At 35.6% G+C, this 21,768-nt stretch overlaps 1 protein-coding gene across 1 annotated transcript in view; it reads left to right on the top strand.

The window, feature by feature from the left end:
• Mat89Ba (nucleolar protein 6 Mat89Ba) overlaps positions 1-21,768 on the top strand; it is a 329,267-nt gene that overhangs the window by 13,189 nt on the left and 294,310 nt on the right. Inside the window, exon 3 of the mRNA XM_090403430.1 lies at positions 9,744-9,860. Within this exon, the coding sequence (XP_090259556.1) occupies positions 9,744-9,860 (117 nt within the window). The remainder of the gene's footprint in view (positions 1-9,743; positions 9,861-21,768) is intronic.

The raw sequence follows: 21,768 nt of genomic DNA, 5'->3' as shown, positions 1-21,768 counted from the left end.
TGCATGCTTATTAATTGTCTATATGGGACAATTCATATTATTTATGAAAAATTCCACAATTTTCTTGAAAAAAAATCAAGTATATTCAAATACAAGAGTCAGATATGTTTGTCAGATTTTCCATTATTTCTCTATTTGCCAACATTCCATTATTTGACACTATTAGTCTACTATATGATGATTTCTCTCATGAGGTCAAACATTATGCCTTTTTTATGTTCTGCTACCCACAAAAGGTTATTTGCAAGGAGGCTATAGTATATTTTGTACTGTTGGTGGGCTAAGGATTTTTACTTTCTATTTTTATCAGTTTTATATGTTTATTTCTTTATTTTTTATATTTTTAGTTTATTTTTTATATAATCTAGAAACTCTGCTTCAGAGACCAAACATGGAACTTTTCAAGCCACTTCTGGCTTCTAATAAGCAGGTTGGTGGCTCACACTAAGCAATGAAATTCATCTCCCCACCTAAGAAACAGAAGACCTATTGTGATATATAATGCAAAATATATAGGCCATCATTGTCCAGGGAATATAAAGAAGAATGTAGAGAAAGCAGATATTGGCAGATTAGCTCAATAAGTACAAGGAGTAATTAGCATTATCTCCTCCTTCCAATCTATTGGAAGGAGGGGAGGATGCTTGGGGGAAAAGGAAATTAGCTTCATCTAGCCACTAAGAAATCACCTGTAATAGCATGTGATAGATGGGACCCTAAGGTTTGAAAGTACTGGAGATAGTAATAGCATCAAAGGATTTGTCCATAGCCAAGGTAGCTGTTGCCTCCAATTGGGTAAACTGTTCATGCAATCTTGACCTGTGTGGTGGCTAAGTATGTTGAATTTTCACTTAAATATGTTGGAATTACAGAATTTGTGAGTACTGGTTTGAAAGCACTGGAGATGGTGATAGCATTAAAGGATTTGTCCATAGCCAAGGTAGCTGTTGCCTCCAATTGGGTAAACTGTTCATGCAGTCTTGACCTGTGTGGTGGCTAAGTATGTTGGAATTACAGAGTTTGTGATTACAACAAACTTCAAAGATAGCTGTGAGCACTTCCATTGCATAGGGAAGTACGTTAGTAGTGCTTAGGAAATGTCAGGATGTTGAGAGTAGTAGTTCAGACTGTATACTTATGATCAGGAGGATATGTCATGCAAAAATTAAATGAATGAGTTGCAATCTGGAAAAAAAAAATGTTTTAGAGGGAATTTAAAAAAGAGAAAAATGATCATTGGGCTAAGCTCATATTATTATTTGATGGAATGAAGAGAGCATAAGGAATGAATTAAAGACGATTAATGAATCCAGTAGTTTATATCATAGTGACATTTCATCTGTGTTACAGATACCATATAAAGGATACAGTAGTGGGCTCCCCCTCTCTCAAAACAAATTGTTGAGCATTTAAAAAAGCATGCTCATGAGATTGCCATTCTTATACTTTCTGTCTGGCTAAGATGAATTGATTATGAGTCCTCCATTTGGCTACACAGCTCAGATACATTAGACTTATTCTTCCTTAAGTAGTCAGCACCTCAGAATCCAGTTCATGATAGAAAAAGAAAATAACAGTAGTCTCTCTTTTTTTAACACTTTAATCACATCTATATAATGGTATACTTTCTCAGTTTACAGAAATGCTACCCACATAGGTTAGATGTATTCATAAACTTTTTCATTATTTTCTCCTTCCAGCAGTATGTTATAAAAACTCTTCTAAACAATGCTATCAACCTCTGCTCAAACTAGGCATTCTTAAGAAAGCCTAGTTTGAGCAGAGGTTGAACTTCCAGCTGAACTTGCCTTTATTCATCTTACCTTCTAATTTTAATGGCATTCAGCCATTAAAATATTCAGCTAGAAATAAAAAATAATTAAAATACTTGTTCCTCTCTCCTTTCCACAGCCTTCCCAATATACAGATTACAGTAATGCTATTACTATTCAACATATCTGGGACACCTCAGAAAATAGCTCAGACTTTAAAGAAATATATCTGCATTGCTTTTAAATTCCATATGAAGCTGGCTTCCTTTCTGCTTGCCTTTCCGATTTTCAGGTATATGCAAGGTTTCTTGTTCTTGCAACTTGTAATATGAACAGTCCTGAAGTTATGCTAACATCTAATCAGTGTTGAGTACTGTAAGAAACAACATTTGGACCGATCTTTGTGGTACTCCACAAGTTACCTTCAGTCTTGCAGACTCACATCACCCATATGCCACTTTTTGATATCTGTCAGTCAGCCATCCTCTTATCCATGCTAATATTCTATAACCCAAACCCATATTCTTCAATTGATGCAAAAGTCTACCATGTTGTATTCTGTCAAAAAACCTTAGCTAAATCTAAAAGTATCATGGTGTATCCATTCCCTCTGTCTAGTTCAGTGGTAATATTATTATAGAATGTGAGCAAGTTGCTAAAACACGACCTTCCCTTAGTAAACCAATGCTGTTCATTGTAAAGTAGAGATTCTTTGTTAATCCATTTCTGAATGCGAGTCCTAACTAACTTTCAAATCTTCACCACCACTCTTGAGATACTGATTGGTTGATAGTTCGAGACATCATTCTTTGCACTACCTTTGTGCATAGGATTACCATACTTTCTTTCCATTCCCATGGAATATTCCCTATTCTGAGGCTCAAATTATATAGCCTAGTCAAAGGAATATCTGAACACTTTTAGCACCTGTGCTGATATCCTATCAGTCCCTATTGCTGAATTGTTATTCAGTTTGTGCAACAGCTCTAATACCTCCTCTTCATACAACTTAGTTTCTTTATTCAGTGAAGAAGTAACAGTGAACTCAGTGTTGCATACACCAGGTTGATAGCTTTTAACAAAATAGACACAATAGTCAAACAACCTCTTCTGCATTTGTTACCCTCACTCTATCTGCATTTAGAAGTTATTTTTTCATATTCGTCCTTTCTTTTACTTGTGGCATATTGACAGAATTCTTGTGGGTTGTCTTTAGCAAGCAGAGCAGATATCTTTTCATACTCAGACTTTGCTTTCTGTACAACAGTTGTGATTATTCTAGCCTGCTGCTTATAATTTTCATAACGGACATCATCTTTATGCACATGGTATTTCTTCCACATCATCTGTTTTTTATGAATCTCTTGCTTAATAAGATTACATATCCATTTGACTCCTACCTTTTTTATTCTTTGAACTCTCACGACACATTCTGATATTGCATCATTTAAGTATTTTTTAAATGCTTTCCATGTGCTGTCAATATTCTTCCTATCCAGTAACTGATCCTTACAAAAACTATAAAAGTCATAAACTGCATGCTTTGAGGTTGCAATTTTTAATGTTCTCAAACAAGGACAAATTCAAGAACACAGAACCTAAGACAAGGATTTCTCAACAAAATAAAATACAGGGATTTCTGATTTTTTTTTTTTTTTTTTTTTTTTTTTTTTTTTTTTTTCCATTAGCAAATCAACAGTGGGGATTCACAAACAAATAGAATGGGGATGTCGAAAAATTACATCTAGCACAATAACAGAGTTTCCTTCCACAAAAGCTCCAAAATGTCATGTTATGCAAAATTTTCTGCAGTTCTCTAACTATAGCATGTTATATGGGATATCCTGTATTACATAAACTGGAGTAATGAATATGTAGCTAGTAACATGGATAAAGTGGCTAGTGGGCAGACTAGTATATGGTAGAGTAGAAACTTAATGGTGAGCCATTGGGCTCTGCTTCTGTTTAATTTTTTTAAATTGAATGTAATTTTTATTTAATTTGTATATTAATTATATACAATAGATAATGATATATGTAGATAATATTTTTTTTTTGGGGGGGGGAGAATACATAGTTGTAGATGATACAAAACTGGGATAGGGTAGTAGTTAATAGAGAAAATATGGAGATGCTGCAGAATGATTTAGATAGACTGACAATATTGGCACAGGATATTAGTTCTATATTTAATGTGAAGTGTGTGGTTATACACTTTGGGGTGAAAAGATATTAACTTGTCCATTACATGGATTGGAACCGGACAACAGGAAATTAACAAGGCTGGGGATTTGTTGATGTGGTGGACATTCATCATACAGTCAAAGAATCTAGGTGAACATTGGATCATGTTTCACACTTTAAAGCAATGATAAGGAGGTTGTTATTTCTCTTTTTTCTTTACAAGGCTTTGATAAAGAAATTATGCTCAAATATGCTCAAATTTGGTCTTCTGTTTCTTAGTGATGTGGAAGTGTTGGAAAGGATTCAAAGGTGAGTGACCAAAATGATGATTGGCATATGGAGTACTCCCATATGTAGATAAGCTCAAGGTTTGTAGTTTATAAACTTTGATAAGTATAAACAAGGGAATATGATATGAACATATAAGTTACTAAAGGGGGGGGGGTGCTAAAGGGTCAAAGCTGTATAACTGAGAGGAGACCTCCACATAGCCTTTAAAGGAATGCGGAGAACCGACCAGGGCTTCTGACCTAATGTCCAATCCTCACCTTCTCGTGGTGCACCCTGTTGGGCATCTACTTGGATATGAACGAACGAGGATAGGCTGGCAATTTGGGATTTAGCTGACCAAATTGTATTCTTATTGGTTAAACCAAAATAAAAAATGATGGTACAACATGACAAAATTTCATGCCGGCTGAGGCGTCGCCCGGTTAAACTAGGTCCCCATTGTTTTCGCCAGGTAACCAGGGCGAACAGCGAAAAGTCAGCTACTGGAACAAATCTGAAAACACACCCCAACTCAACATCACCAGAGTTAAAGATCGGTACTATCAACATAAGAATCCTGAATGGCAAAGAAATGGAACTAGCTGAGGAATTAGATAAGTACCAGATCAACATAATAGGTGTGACTGAAACAAAAAAGACCAAAACTGGTGAGATCTTTCTGAGCAATAAATACAAAATGTTATATTCAGGCAATGAAAATCAAGGAAAAGAAGGAGTAGTCATAGTATTCAACACAAAATACGAGGCTAATCTTCTTGAATGGCAGGCGGTCTCAAGTAGAGTAATGTGGGCAAATATGAGAATGGGGAACTGGACAATGAGACTTATTTGTGCCTATGGTAACACAGAAGGTTCTACTAAGGTAGAAGTGGAGGAATTTTTTGATGCTTTAGAAAGAGCAACTGACACAATGAAAAGGAAAAGTTGGTCCTTGTTGGGGATCTAAATAGCAGAGTAGGAAATGATTGTGAGACATACAAAAATATTTTGTATGTCTCACAATCTCAAGTGGAATAATGTGGACAAATATGAGAATGGGGAACTGGACAATGAGACTTATTTGTGCCTATGGTCCCACAGAAGGTTCTACTAAGGTAGAAGTGGAGGAATTTTTTGATGCTTTAGAAAGAGCAACTGACACAACGAACAGGAAAAGTTGGTCCTTGTTGGGGATCTAAATAGCAGAGTAGTAAATGATTGTGAGACATACAAAAATATTTTGGGAAAATTTGGAGAAAAGAGCAAAGCTAATAATAATGGCAAATATCTGTTAAATTTCTGCTCAGGACATGGACTGGTTATTACTAACACCATGTTCCAACAAAAAAATGTGCACAAATTCACATGGACAGAAGAGGCAAGGAATAAGAAAAATCTCATTGACTATGTTATTGTTGATAGTGATGTTTTCTCCCTGGTGCAGGACACCAGAGTGTACAGAGGATTTGAAATTGGAAGTGATCACTATTTAGTCTTGAGCAGGATAAAATTGAATTTCATATTGAAAAGAATAACATGTAAGAAAGTTTTAAAGCGAATAAAAGTTGAGCAGCTCTCAGATGTGAACTATAGACTAAAATACACAAAGATTATTGAAGAAAAAATGAAAGAGTTTGAGAACAGGAATCAAACCTCAGAGATTCAGTGGCAAGCCTTGAAGAAAGCCCTGATTGATTCAGCTAGAGAGGCATGTGAAGTTGTCTGCAAGGATAGAAAAATTAGAACTCCATGGTGGACACAGAAAGTTAAAGAGGCAGTGAAAGAAAAGAAGAAAGCATATCAAAAGTTCCTGGCAAATAAGTCAGCTTGTGCTCTTAGAGAATACAGAGACATGCAAGAAGGCTAAATACTGTGTAAAACTAGCTAAACAAAAGTCATGGGAGGACTTTGGCAAGAATATAGAAAATAAATATCAAGAAGGTGGCAAAATATTCTGGAGGTTGTTGAAGAAGCTTAGGAATGGAGGAAAAAGTGCTGTAAAAGGAGTTAGAGATGATAAAGGTGACATGAAAACGGGAGAAAAAGATATCCTTGGAGTATGGAGTAATTACTTTGAAAAACTGCTAAATGAAACAAGCAGTGATGACAGCACAGTGGTAAAAAACACTGACCAATCATGCAGTCAGGAATACATATCCATACTTGAAGTAGAAAAAGCCATCAAAGCTTAAAATGTGGAAAGGCAGTAGGAGTAGATGATATTCGACCAGAAATGCTGAAGTATGGTGGCATGAAAGTCTTACAGTGGCTGCACTGCATAGTTCAGAAAGCCTGGACAGAGGGACGAATTCCTGATGATTGGAGTAGAGCTCTCATAGTACCCACATATAAAAAGGGAAATAAAACTGAATGTGAGAATTACAGAGGTATTTCCCTACTAAGTGTTCCTGGCAAGATCTATGCAAGTATACTTGAGAAACGATCGAGACAAATTGTGGAAGAAAAGCTGGATGAAGAACAAGCTGGATTCAGGCAAAATAGAGGCTGTCAGGATAAGATTTTCACTTTACGACAAATAGTCGAGAAAGCATGGGAATATAACATAGATCTGTATTTAAGTTTTGTCGATTTGGAAAAAGCATATGACAAGGTGCCGAGAAAGAAGCTATTCAATACACTACAGTTATATGGTGTCAATGGGACATTATATCAAGCAATACTTAGTCTTTATTTGAGTTGTAAGTCAGCAGTTAGAATTGAAGGAAGTACAGGAAGATGTTTTAATTTTAAATCTGGTGTGAGACAAGGATGTACATTATCCCCTCTGTTATTCATTATCTATATAGATCACATTATGAAGGAAAGTGGTATTAAACATGATATCAAAATTGGAGATGTTAATGTCAGCTCTTTGCTTTATATGGATGATGTTATACTTCTAAATAAATCCGCTCCAAGTCTACAAGATTCTCTGACTAAATTGAATAACTGTTGTAATAGATATGGTATGAAGGTCAGCAATAAAAAGACAAAGACATTGAAATTAGGCAGAATCATTGAAAATGTCAGCTGTGTTGTGAATGGAGAACCAGTGGAACAAGTAAAACATTTCCTTAGGCACGATTTTTAGTGAAGGTGGTAAATTCAGTATGGAAATAGACAACAGAATCAGCAAAGCTGGTATGGTGGGAAGTCAACTGAATAAATTCATATGGAATAAGAGAGAAATTAGTCGGAACACTAAATTAGCTGTATACAAGACAGTGTTCAAACCAGTTTTAACTTATGGTCTGAGAGCTGGGTCAGAAGTAAAACACTTCACCAAAGACTTGAGACCGCAGATATGAGAGTCCTGAGAAAGATTAGAGGCGTGAACAGACGACATCACTGGCAATATCATATTAAAAACGAGGATATTAGGAAAGAACTTGACATTGTTAGCATCCAGGAATGCGTTAGCAGAGCTAATCTCAGGTGGCATGGTCACTTAAATAGAATGGGAGAGGAAAGATTAGCAAAACTAGTGTTCTCTGCCAGGTTGGCAGGAAAACGATCCACAGGAAGACCAAGATATAGGTGATAATGTTGGAGTCTTGACAAGTAACAGACTGATTTGGAGGAAAATTGTAGATAGGAAGTTAGTAATGATGTAATTTTTTCATGTAGTACTATCATATCCTGTACACCCCTTGAGGGTACATGGCAGTAATTTGATGCTAAAGTAATTTTCGAGTACATGAGAGAACAATGGAATTGTCTTAGAGTAAAAGAATCCAGGTGATCACTGGATCATGTTTCACACTGAAGAGCATACATACATACATCACCTACATCAGCTGTCATTCAGTGGGACTCACCATTGAAAGTAATTTAAGAGTATGATTAACAAGGATTGTGAGGAATAGGTTTTTTGCTTGGAAAGTGGTGTTAAGTGGATAAGTTGCTGCAGGTGATTTTGAGTGTTTTGCCATTGAATTTTTTTATTGTGTGAATAACATTGTGTGGTTCTCTTATGATGGATCTTTGGACTCTATGGGAGTTCCTATACAATAATAATATTAATAATTCCTTTTGTAAAACCTGGTAGACTATCCCTCATTCACATATCCAAACTCATAAGCTGTTTCTCCTTTTTATTGATGCATTATACACCCTCTGTCCATAAAGAAACTGAACTTTTGATAGAAAATAAAACACGGGCTAATTATAATTATTCAAATCATTTATTTTAATCAATATACTCTCCGTCAGCTTTGATACAGCATTTGGCACAACCAATTAATTCATTAAATTAGTTTTTTATATAAGTTTTTGGGATACTGTTGAGGGTCGTGCTTACTTCCGCTTGAACATTTTCAGTGGTGTCACATCGATTTCCTTTCATCATCAAATGAAGTCAGGAGAAGAGAAAGAAGTCACAGGGTGCTAAATCAGGTGAATACAGCGAGTAATCCAACATACAAACTTTGATTTTTGCTCAAAAACCGTCTCACAATGTTCGAACGATGAGATGGCGCATTATCGTGCAAATGTGACCAGCTGCCTGCATCACGATATTCATGTCGTACGCGACGAATTCTCGCTATCAGTCACTTCAAAACTTCGAGATAAAACTCGCCATTGACCGTTGGCCAGGTGGAACAAATTCTTTGTGGATAATGCCCTTGGAATCATAGAAACAAATCAGCATTGTCTTTATTTTTGAATTCTCCAAGTGACTTTTTTTCAGATGCCCCTCTTCTGGTGCTTTGTTTCGGGCTCATACTCAAAACACCACGTTTCAATCATTTGTAACAATCGTTTCAAGGAAGTTTGAGTCCTTACAATCAGTTTTAATGAGGTCCTTTCAATATTCAATCGAAAGTTTGAGTTTTTAGCCCTTATAATTGGTTTTAATGTATCAATTCGATACATTTTTTGGTCATCGGTCAACTTGTGGGGAACATATCGTGAATTCAATTTACAAAGGCCCAAATTCTTGGTCAAAATGTTGTGCACAGTTGATTTTGGAATCCCCAATTCATCTTCAATCAATCTCATGGACCATTTCAGGTTTTCTTTGATGAAATCATGCACTTTTTGGATATTAACTTCACTCAGTCCAGATTTTGGACGGCCTGGCTTTTCGTTGTCCTCAAGCATCTCACAACCACTTTGAAATCGCTCAAACCACTTGTAAACTCGAGTATGGGATAAGCATTCATCACCGTATGCTTTTTGAGGCATTTGATGTTTTCGGTAAAACTTTTACCAAGTTTAACACAAAAGTCAATTGCAGCTCTCTGTTTGAAACTCATTTTCTGATCATTTGTCAAAACACAGTGTCACTCTTGGCACTATAACTCTGCTTCTTATGAAACAAATGTAATAAACAGTTGACACAACACTAATGAAGGTTACCGCTTTCGACAACAAAAAGCTATGATAGGTGCCACCACTAGTTTCTATTTTCGAAAAATTCAGTTTCTTTTTGGACAGAGGGTGTACAGTTACTTTACTAGTTCTTCTCTTTCTCTTTATAAAAAAAATCATATATTGGTGTATTATATTTTTTAGTTTGCTGATATACTTACGAAAATGAAACTGAAGGAGGTAGATGGACAACACATAGAATATTGGTTGAATTCACTAAAGGATCTATTGGGTAATATACCTGAATCTGATATGCACACAGTAAGTATTTTTGAAATATGCATTTTTATGATTAGGAATTATTTTCTACAGTTATTAGTTAATTTTCATAATGCAGTCATTATAATAATATTATTATTATCAGAGACCTCCAGGGAGTCTAGGATTCATTGAGGAAGGCCATACATGACCCACACCAGCTGTCATATGCCTTCTTTTCAACTCATTCACACTAAATGCACTCATCACTTCAGCAGGCAAACTGTTTCCACTCACTCACTCACTACTGTGTAAGAAAAATCAAGCTCTCACCACGTTCTTAAGTGTACACAAATTTAATCTTCACAGATGTCCCCTTTTCCTATAAACCACCTTCCATATCATGAAAATTTTCAACTGACATTGTACCACCCTTTCAGAAGTTTTAGGATACCACTATCAATTCCCCCTCCCCCTCTTTTTCCTCTTTACCAGTGTCTGCAGTCCACATACTCGCATTCTATCCTCCTAATCTACGTTCCATAATCACCATCTTTCTAACTCTACTTTGCACTCTTTCCACATCCTCTTTATCCCCTCAGAACCAAGGAGACCAAATCCATGCACGGCAGTCCAGCCATAGTTGTAAAGAGGTAAAATAACAACCTTATCCTTACATGTCAGTGTCTGTTTTAGCATCATGATTTTCCTCTGATTATATTTGCAATTTTTACTATATGACCTTTGAACTTCAATTTCCTACCCCCTCATAACTCCACCATCCTAGCCTCATAAGGTTTTCCAAGTATAATCTCACCAATTAAATATGCCATTGGAAATCTCATCATGCCAAAGTGCATTACTTTGGCATGATGAGATTTACTTGCTAACATTGAACTGATAGCCATTATCATTTGCCCACAGTTCCAGTCTATTCAAATCATTCTGTAGGTGTTGAATTATCATTTTTGCATCATCAACAAACAGTTGAACATCTCCAGTCAAGTACTTCCCAGTACTATTAATGTATAGATTGTGCGAAATTATAAAAATTCAGATTCATAGAAGAACATCCTAGGTCTTACATTCTTATCTGTAATATTACTACTGTGAAAAGGTTAAGAATTAAATACTCCAGAAACTGCACTATAAACACCAAACACAGAATTTTTCCATGCCACTTCAGGTTTCTAAGCAAGGTAGTCACTGGGTGATAAAATCTATCTTTTATCTAAAGACATTTGAAATATCTATACCCATAGTGGGATTCAAACCTGAGACTTTTTGGTTAGAGAGTGGCGACAATGTTTCCTTGGCCAACCAGGTCAGCAGCATGTGGATATCAAATCTTTTTTTAAATCCTTGATTCTTGAGAATATTCACCTCTATGCAATGGCAGATGAGAATATCTCATCTGCCATTGCATAGAGGTCATCCTGAGGAATATATATCTTTTATATGATGTGTTCAAAGTTATACTCTTCATATTAGTCTTCAGATTACAAAAGTAAATCCAGGACTGGATAATATAAACTTAAACAATAATGCATTCTGCTTAACCAGGAGAGAGAGAGAGAGAGAGAGAGAGAGAGAGAAGGCGGGGGGGGGGATGCTAAATATTCCCATCTTCGATTAGCAGATTACACTATGAGCAAAGAAGTAGAAAAGTTCATTATTGGTTTGGCTTATTAGGAGTACATTATCTGATCAAATATATCTAGACATCCCCTTCATAGTAGTGGAGATGGCAGCTATATACATCACAACCATGGCTTGTATAGATATAAAATGAAGCACATGGTCTTGCCACTTTCATAAAACAAGCATTTAACTGTAAAATGGGCTGTACTGAAGAGCTCAGTGACTATCAACTATGGGAATGCTAAGGAGCAACAGCAGTATAGTCATGACTGGATAGGCCACATAAAATTACAGAGTGGGAGTGCTGAGGCATGTGGCAAAAAAAAAAAAATCTCATATCCTTGGTTGAAACACTAACTTACAAGTTCCAAAATGCCTCTGCAAGCAATGTCAGCACAATAGCCATTCTCGGTATCTGCAAAACTTGAGTTTTCCTGTTTGCGTAGCCACACACACCATGCTGACATGAAGGGTTGTGTGGAGTGGGGTAAAGCTTGCTGCCATTGGACTCTGGAGCAGTGGAAATGCTTTCTCTTGACTGATGAATCACACTTTACCATCTGGCAGTCTGACAGATGTGTCTGGGTTTGGTGATTGCCTGGAAAACACTACTTGTCTGAATGTTTTTTGCAAACTGTGAAGTTTGGTGGACAAGTCATCAGAGTCTGGGCTGTTTTCATGCTTCAGGCCTGGCTTCCTAACTCCAGTGATGTGGAACCTTAATTCTGTAGCCTATAATTACATTTTAAATTAGTGGTTCTCAAGATTTTTTTTTTTTTTTTTTTTTTGTTGCAACATAATTCCTTTTTTATTGAGTTACTGATAAGAATGCTAATTAGGTTGGATTTATATGCATATTACATAGGAATAATAATAAATTTCCAAAAGTTTTAATGAAAACTAACTAATAAGAAGAATTATGTAATTTAAATTCCATCCTGAAGAGACATATATATTTTTGAGTTTTTAGAACACTGACATGTAATTTTATACTGTAATACATTGCTTTTAAACTTCAAGTACAAAAACAAATGAAAAAATATTGAATGGGTGGTCAAACACCATTATGTGGTATTTAAGTTTCTAAATTTTCCTTTCATATGTACATGAATTATATGAAGAATAATTATAGAATCTTTGTTATTAATTACGTGGATTACATAGTAATAAACTTTGTTTTAGTTTTTCAAGCTTTAGATAATCTAATGTATAATAGTAAAGATCTATGAATCTGCAAAAAAAACTAGCATTAATTAAAATAAAATGGTCAGTGCAACAAAACCATACAATAAAAAAAAAAAATGTAATACTCCTCCAAAACATATTTCTATGAAAAGTCAACCTGTTTTTAATTTAATTTAATAAACTTTATTTATATACTTGAATTTTTCAAAAAGAAGTTTTTTTCAGTTCTATCCTCAATGCTAGTCTCATTGCTGCCATAAGTTCTCACCTATTAATTGGTTGCAATATTTATTTTTAATAAAATGCAATCTATTAAAAGTTTGTTAACAATAAACTGTTGTTGGGATAAAAGAAATAGAACTATCATTGCTAATTCTTTACATTCACTTGATTTGTAATACAAATCTGTCCAAAATGATACTGTTGTTGAGTTTTTATCTTTCAAAAACATTTTCAGTCTATCATCATGTTTATTTATATTTTTATTTTATATTGATCCCATATGCGAGAGGTAGAAGGACCTATAAGCACATCAGTATCATGTCTGGGGTGTAGGTGAGGACTCAGATAGAAGTTTATTGACATTTTTTTTTTGAAGAGTTATAGGTTGTAGCTTGGCAATACTTCTTGCAGAAGGCTGTTCCAGGGTAAGGTGGTAAATGGAATGAAAGAGGAAGGCAAAAAAGTAGATTTAGTGTGTTTGCAGTTGCACAGTAAAGAGCTGCTGGACAGTTACTTCTCTTGTATTGTACAGGTGCAACAGAAAGTGGAGGAACGATGGTTGCCAGTTTAGTGCAGCACTGACCATTGAAGTACCTGTAGAATAGAGAAAGAGAAGGATCTTCTATGAACTAAATTGCTCATCTCAGCATAGTGTTAAGAATTTTTAGAGAAGTTTTAGGTGCTCTACCTCAGTGCGAGTAGTGTTCTAAGCATGGGCAGATTTGAGATTTGTGTATAATTAAGAGTTGGTTGGATGTAAAATAGCATCTCAAACGAAAGAGAATGCATGGTTTTTTAGATGTTGAAGAAGCTGTTGATGGGATGTGTTTGCCCCAGGAAAGAACAGAGGTGAATATTAGTCCAAGCAGAGAAGTCAGTTTGGGGATTTGTATATTACTGAGGGTAAGAGAATGTGAACTGAGATCTTTTTTGTGAGAGAAGAGTCAAAACTGTGTTTTGGTGGCATTGAATATGATCAGCTTGTCCTTGTCCGATTGAAGGACAGCACATGGATCAATGTTTAAGGTACTAGTTGTAAATGATCTTGATGCTAGGAATGTCTGCACACTGCATGGTTTGTAATGATAAGATAAATGGAGAGTACTGTCATCTGCAAAGATGTGGATAGGATTAGTGGTGACTGAAAGTAGATTGTTTACATACAGGAAAAAGAGGGTAGGTGATAGGACAGAGCCCATGTGGTATTCTTGCATTGGTTGTGAAGCTCAAAGAAAGGAAACCATCAACCATGACACACCAAAAAGGAACCTGGCAACCCAGGGGTTCAGAGAAATTTGTGCTATCACTCTTGACTTTTCCAGAGCTTCTGATTATGTTTGACATCAAGGCCTGATAAACAAACTGCTCTTCTTTGGTCTACCTGACACCCTCTGTAAACCAAAGGAGAGCAGTTTGTTTATCAGGCCTTGATGTCAAACATAATCAGAAGCTCTGGAAAAGTCAAGAGTGATAGCACAAATTTCTCTGAACCTTTCCATAGTATGTGTCCAGTAGTGGATGTAAGCTAAGAGATCAGCTGTGGATCTTCAATGGCAGAATCTGTACTCGTGGTTGCTGATTAATTGGTGGACCTCTAGGTAGTGGAGAATTGACTATTGATGACTTTATTCGTTATTTTGGAGAGGACTGAGGTTATGGTAAGTGGTGGGTAATTTGATGGTAGACTTCTGTTTCCCTTTTTTTGAATTGGCTGGGTATGTGATTGCTTCCACATGTTGGGATAAGTACTACCTATGTATAATAGATTGTAGAGATGATACAGGACAGGTATTAACTCTGGAGCACAATGTTTAAGAACCATTGGAGAGATGCCAGCAAGATTGGGAGGGTTTTTTTTTTAGTGTCCAAGGTATTTATTGTTTTTTTGTTGTTGTTTTGTCAAAAAACTACAGGAGGCATACGGTGCTTGGATTCCAGTATGGTAGAAGGCAATTTTTATTGGTCATTTATGTTGGAGTTTGAGGAAAAGAGTTGCCAGGAGGTCAGCTTTATCTTTGGGTGCAATAACACTGGTACCATCACGATGAGAGAGAGAGAAGTGAAGGTCAAGTGAGCAGAAGTTGCTTCCAGTGGCCATAGCAAGGAACCAGAAAGCACATCTTCCTTTTGGACTGGAGGCAAGTTTTCTGCTGTTGGCCTTATAAAGTCTGATTTGGATCTTCTGATGACTGTTTTGCATATGTTGTGTGTTTTGGTATAAGCAGAAAATGCAGCTGGGGTTCTTGATGCAAACCACCTGTGGTAAGCTGAATTTTTCTTTGACTGCTTTTATACACTTTCTGTTGAACCAATGTTTGGAACTGGACAAGGATCTCCCATTTTGGGTGGAGATGAAGGCCTTCATGCTGGCGAAGATAATTTCTGTGACTTATTTGGAGCTGGGATTAAGGTTGGGATGAGCTGAAACAGTAGCAGACCATGGGAAGTAGGAGTAGAAGTTTCAGAAGTCATCCCATTTGGCACCTTTGTAGTGTCAGAAGATTTGAGGTTGGGAGTGGTTTGAGGAAGGGCTTTCTTTGAGAGAGAGAGAGGAGACTTGCACAAGATCTGAGTTACTGAGAGGAGAGGTGGGGCCACTGCAATGTATCTGGAAGAACTGGTTAAAAAGAGGTCAAGAGCATTGGGAGAGTGAAGAGGAGTATCAAGAATTTGGGTAGGTGAGTATGATTTGCATTAGGTCATTGCTTATAACAAAAACTTCTGCATTTTGTCCAGCTTGGTCAGGTGTTGGAAATGGGGATCCATTTGGAGTTGTGGACATTAATTAAGGTCACCTAGGAAGATGACCTAATTATTAGGATAGCTGGATTTCAGATGGTTGAGAATTCTGGAGAGGATAGTTAAGAAATCAGAGTGATTTTCTGAGTTTTGGAGACTGGTAAATGCAGCAGATGAATGTTTTTAAATGAGGCAAGGAGACTTTGAGCCAAAGGAAGTCAAAAGCTGAGGATTATAAATTAGCCACTCTCTCTCTCTCTCTGGCATGCAGGGTCTGATCTTTCAAAGGCAGGTGTCAACTCTGTAATTTGGACATTGAAGGTGGTTGGTAGTTGATGTAGATGCCGTTTAGGTTTTTGCCAAGACGAAAAGGTCTGGTCTAGATCAGTGATGGAAAACCTTTTATGCTCAGCGTGCCAAAAATTCGGAAAATGCTTGACTTGACTCTGCTGCCCCCCCTCCCCCCCAAAACAAAAGAGAGAAACAATTCTTTACATATTCATTTATTTAAAAAAATACAGTTCAATCGTGTGGTGTTTTACATTATATATTGAAACATGAAATATGAGTAAAACAAACTCAGGCATATGTCAAATAATAATAATGAAAAAACAGATTCATTATTAAAAAGAATTTCATACAAAAGAAAAATCAGTGATTTACAATAGAGAAAACGATATGCACACTGATAATTGGGCTTAAAATATTCCACTAAAAATTACCCTACTCTACTTTTTATAGTAATTTTGAATTGAACTGAAAAAAAATTGGAATACATTGCATTTGATTTGATTAACATCAATTAATGACTTTTTTTGTTGCTGAGTCTTAATGGATGTCCGAAATTGATGGTAGGTACTTTATGCACTTCAAACCCAAGCAAGCAACACTACTTCTTCTGTCAGTCGGTTTCTTTTGTCCATTTTAATAATTCACTGTTTTAATAATAATTCACAAAATAATTCAATGCACTTCTTGTTCACACGAATGCAAAAGCTGAACTGAACTCCAACAGGGAGAATAGTTCTTGCCAGGTATTGGTGAACGTTGGCATGTTACCCAAAATGTTGTGGCGTATCACCATTGACACGTGTCATAAGCTTGCCACCACTGGTCTAGATGACTGTGAGTGATGGTGCAATGGGTGTGAAATTGAGTTTTTAATGAGAAGATTCTGGCATGTTTTGTATTTAGTGATTAGATGTGTTGTGCATTTTTTTATTGGAATTAGTTTATGAGGGAGGTTTGTTTTTGTTGCAGTGCCATTGTCATTGTTTGCAAGGTTCATCATTAGTTCATTCACAGTTAGAGTGAAGACATGTAGTGAGAGGAGATAGACTCTTGATATGACATCTATATAGAAAGCAACCAGTCTCCTTGCCATAACGTTGCCTTGACAGTGCTTCCCACACAGCACTACTTGTACTCCTTCTCCAAGCATGACCTGGTAGAGTATGTGGGTGGGATTATGTGCCAGTTGATTGGAAAGCCTCCTGACTTATTACTGATAGGTTCATGCATATGCACTAACTGGCAGGCTGTCCTCAAAATGGGGGAGGTTATGAGTCACTAAGTATGTTAGCCATGATCTTGAAGGATATAACTTGCATTACACAGAAGGGGGAGAAAAACAAACTGGAATCCCTGTTCTGGAGAATGAACATGGTATATAGGTCACTTCAGGCCTCCATTAAGCTGGGTAGTGTTATTTCACCAGATAATGAAGGCCATCTACCAACTACTGGTCTAGTTTGCATTTCTTACCTAGTGGTTCTAGTTGACAAAATAGCAGCAGTACTTGCTGGTTTTGCCAGAACCCTTTTTTGTGGAAACAGGCCACATGAAATTTATTTAGTAACACACTACTTGTGTTGATTGCATTTAGAACTCTTCGAAAGGAGATGATATGAAAGAAATAGATTTAAAAAAAAAAAAAAAAAGCCAAGTTCTTGAAATCTTGCAGCTGTATTCAGTTCAGTGTTTAAAAATTTCAAATAGTTGGTAATTTTAGTTTTGATATTAATTCAAACTGTTCTGTTAGATACTGTATTTAAAAAAACAAATTAAAGACTGAAAAATAATTTATCAGTTGAACGAATTGAACACTGAATGAATAATTGTCATGTTACTTGCTTGTAGTTGCCTATTTATAGAACTCAACCTTGGTAAAAAGTCTTTTAAAAATAATATTAAGTCTTGCACAACATTGTTTTGTTTGCATAACTTAATATTTCCACAACAATTTTTCTACCAAATCTTTATGATTAGGTTCCACTGTACTTAAAACATTTTCATATGGTTCACAAAGACACTGTATACTAGCAACAATTATATGATTATAATTAATACATTATGCTTTTCATCATTATTCTTGCATAACTTACTAAATTTATTTAGTAACACACCGCTTGTGTTTATTGCATTTAGAACTCTTTGAAATCAGTTCCACATCATCTGTACACTTATTACAGTTTTGCTGATGAGCATTTCATGATGAACAATACAATGTAAGTGCAAAATTTCATCAGAACAGTTTTTATTAAACAAACTTAGTACACCATTTTCACTTTTGATTACTCTTGCGCCATCAATGGTTACAGCATATAAATTATTTGTTGGAAATATTATTTATTTATTTTTTTAATCTTCTTAAAATGCATTATTCTTAACTGTATTGGGAGATGATATGAAAGCATAGATTAAAAAACAAACAAGTTCTTGAAACCTTGCAGCTGCATTCAGTTCACTGTTTAAAAATTTCAAACAGTTGGTAGTTTTAGTTTTGATATTAGTTCAAACTGTTCTGTTAGATATTATATATAAAACAATTTAAAGACTGAAAAATAATTTATTATGAATTGAACACTGAATGAACATTGGGTGCACAATCAATGGTTACAACACATAAATTATTTGTGGAAATATTTTTTTATTTTTTTTAAAATCCTCTTAAAATGCATTATAATATTGACTGTATTGGGATGTTCTTTTAATTAAGTGAGATATAATGACTTTTCAACAAACTTAGATTTATCACTGTTAAAGTATCTGGATACCAAGATTTGACCAGTTTTTGTTATATCATCATCCTCATCATCATCATTATTATTATTACAACATGACATCTCCAAGTACTCATCATGGGAAGGTATCCTACTCTTATCCATTACATACACTTACCATCTCACCGACTGCATAATTCTCCAATTACAACACAATGATACTACTATCAATGCCATCTGTCGCTCACCACCCATACACCCACCACCAATAACTATTTTTTTGTCTGTAAATTGCATGTGTTCTCATGGCTGATTTGCTTGTACACAGAATGAAAAACCCGAGTTTCTGGGAGAAAAAAATCCTGCTGTCGTATGAGATCAGCTAACTCACTTTCAATTGAAAAAGGTCATAGTCATATAAATATTCCTCTCGTCATGACGAGAAAAAGGAATCAGTGTTCCGTTGTTCTTCCAATTGCACCATGGAGGATGTCATTACTATATATCATTACTTTCATCTAAGCATGAAGCACACCTAATTCCTTAATTTGTTGTTGAATATAATCATTACTGAAAGCAATGTCTTGAAATGTTTCATTTTCAGGCTCTACATCCAAAACAACTGATTTCAAAAATTCATCTTCTGTAAAAGGTTTCAAATATTTTCCTATCAAAAAGCACGCTCTCAGAGATTCTTATGATATTCTTATTATTGCAAATGATATGAAAGATTTAAAAGAAATGATAGAAGATCTAACAACTAAATCAGTAGAAATTGGATTAGACATTTATTCTGAGAAAACCAAAATAATGACTACCAGAAGGGATGTGATGAAAGACATAGCATTATTAAGATAAACAATAAAGAAATTGAAATAATAGATGAGTATTAGATGAGAACTACTGTTTCTTATATACTTAAGAAAATTGTTAACAATATTAATAAGAAGAATAGGAATGGGATGGTCAGCTTTTGGAAAATTCAAGAGATTTTTAAACAACAAAATAAAACCTCAGAACAGAGCAAGACTGTTCAACTAATGTGTATTGCCTTTTATGACATATGGAGCAGAAACCTGGCCAATTAAAAAAGGAAATAATAGATAAAATGCAAAAACAAAATTTTTAGATATTGGAAAAAAATACTTCAAAAGAAATGGGTGGGACACATTGCAAGACTCAAGGACAACGGATGGACAAAAGTTTTACTGGAGTGGCAGCCATATGAAATTAAAAGATCTGTGGAAAGACTTGAAAGAAGATGATCAGACGATGTAAGGAAAACAATTGTAATTCCCTGACACCAACAATCGAAACAAATGGAGAGAATTGGGGGACACCTCTAGCCAGAAGTCATTTGTTTCTTTTGAGAAGCCATATCCTTTTTAAAATTTTTAATAAGTTTGCAGCGTAAATGTGAAGAATTGCCCATTTTTTTTCAATTTCTGCTTCATGAGTGTTCTAATGACACTGCATAGAATAAGATTTAATATGATGAGTAGTCTTTTTACAAACTGTACTTTTTTTTTTCTTATTTTTCATTTAATATAATTAAATACATTTCTACCACTCTTGACAAAAAAGTTAATTTTTCTTCTCAGAATGGCTGCATTTTGATGAAATACTTGTATGACTTTTAGTACTTGTTCCCATTGCTGTTTCTGAAATCTCATCTTCTGTTCTTTTCATACCAAAATTTTTTCTCATATTCATACTGAAATTATTATTAAGGAATAGAAATATATAATAAAATAAATACATAGTTTCACTAAGGAAGCGATTTACATCAGTAATTACCATTAGTTTCCTGTGAAATATAACAATTCATTCATACTTCCACCATGATTTATAACCTGGAATGCAAAATCTTTCATTTTTTAATGTTTGGTTTTACTGATTTAGCTGGTTATGAATGAATAATTGTCATATTACTTGCTTGTAGTTGCCTATTTATAGAACTCAACCTTGGTAAAAAGTCTTTTAAAAATAATATTAACATTCATCATATTTACATTCAGCTTTCGTGTAGTCTATTTTAGAGTTACATATCTTTCAGCTGTCAACGTTCTCTGTGGCTTAGAAAAAGAAGAAGAGCTGATAAATATCGACAAATATCCCTCATATTTAAAACAAACCTAGTAAAGTGCCAGTACTCTGGATAAACAATGATGTTTCATACTATTAAATCCCACTTTTTTAAGTGAAATTTAATTTCTATTGTATTGTATATAAATGCTATACTATTGTATATTGTACATAAATATAGCATATGCATGCTATTTTATTATATATAAATTAATTTTTTAATATTTAAATAAAAAAATATATTTATGTCTGGTGACTGCACAGAAATGTCTTCATAGCTGCATTTGGCTACACTTAAGAACTACTGTTCTAGACGACACAAACAGGCAGGTCAGGCAAGGCATTCAAGTCTGAGCATTTCAATGATGCAGAGAAGAAGAATGCACAAATCAGGAATGGATACCAAACATTAAGTAATGTAGCAACAAACTGGGATGATCCCTTTAAATCACAGTTTCTGTTCAAGAGCATTCAAAGAGTTTGCAGAAATGATGAAAGACCCTCAACAGTGCAACAAGAAATGAGGCATGATTTCACATCGTCTTAACCTCTCCTTAAATACCCCTCCATGTGGGGCATCTGTTCGTGGTGGAGGGGACCTCCCAGTGATGGCACTGGCCCTTTTCATTCTTCCTCTTTTTCTTTGCTTTTCTTCCTGTATTCTTTACTCTACTTTTCCTGAGTCTTTTTCACTATCCTTTTTCCAGACCACCATCACTGGGATCCAACACTCTGCCGCCGTGTTTGCCGTGCAGTGCAACCTGTGGACATCCAGAAAGGGGGGGGGGGGATACTGGTAGTCTTGCACTACTTTGGCCCCTGCTTCGGCAAGACGGGTGGTCCTGGATGGCCCAGCCAGTATCAATCGGCTAGTGGGCTTGCCTGCAAGGGTCAACGGTGTTGTAGTAAGTCTCTCACCTCATGGTCCGGGGTTGGGATCCTAGACCTGCTTCAGTGCCGGTATACCGTCCATACTACGTTCCACTCCTGAGCGCAGTCTTTTCTTGCCAGGTAGTAGGCATCCATGTGTGACTCCATGGTGGGTGGGGAGCTCTGGCGTTGAAACAAAAATATTTTGGGAAAATTTTGAGAAAAGA

The sequence above is a fragment of the Typopeltis vanoorti genome, chromosome 14, assembly GCF_054136105.1.
Source record: "Typopeltis vanoorti isolate ZY-2024b chromosome 14, IOZ_Tvanoo_1.0, whole genome shotgun sequence".
NCBI classification, from domain to species: Eukaryota; Metazoa; Arthropoda; class Arachnida; order Uropygi; family Thelyphonidae; genus Typopeltis; species Typopeltis vanoorti.
The sequence above is the reverse complement of the archived record's forward strand: the minus strand, read 5'-3'. Positions and strand labels throughout refer to the sequence as shown.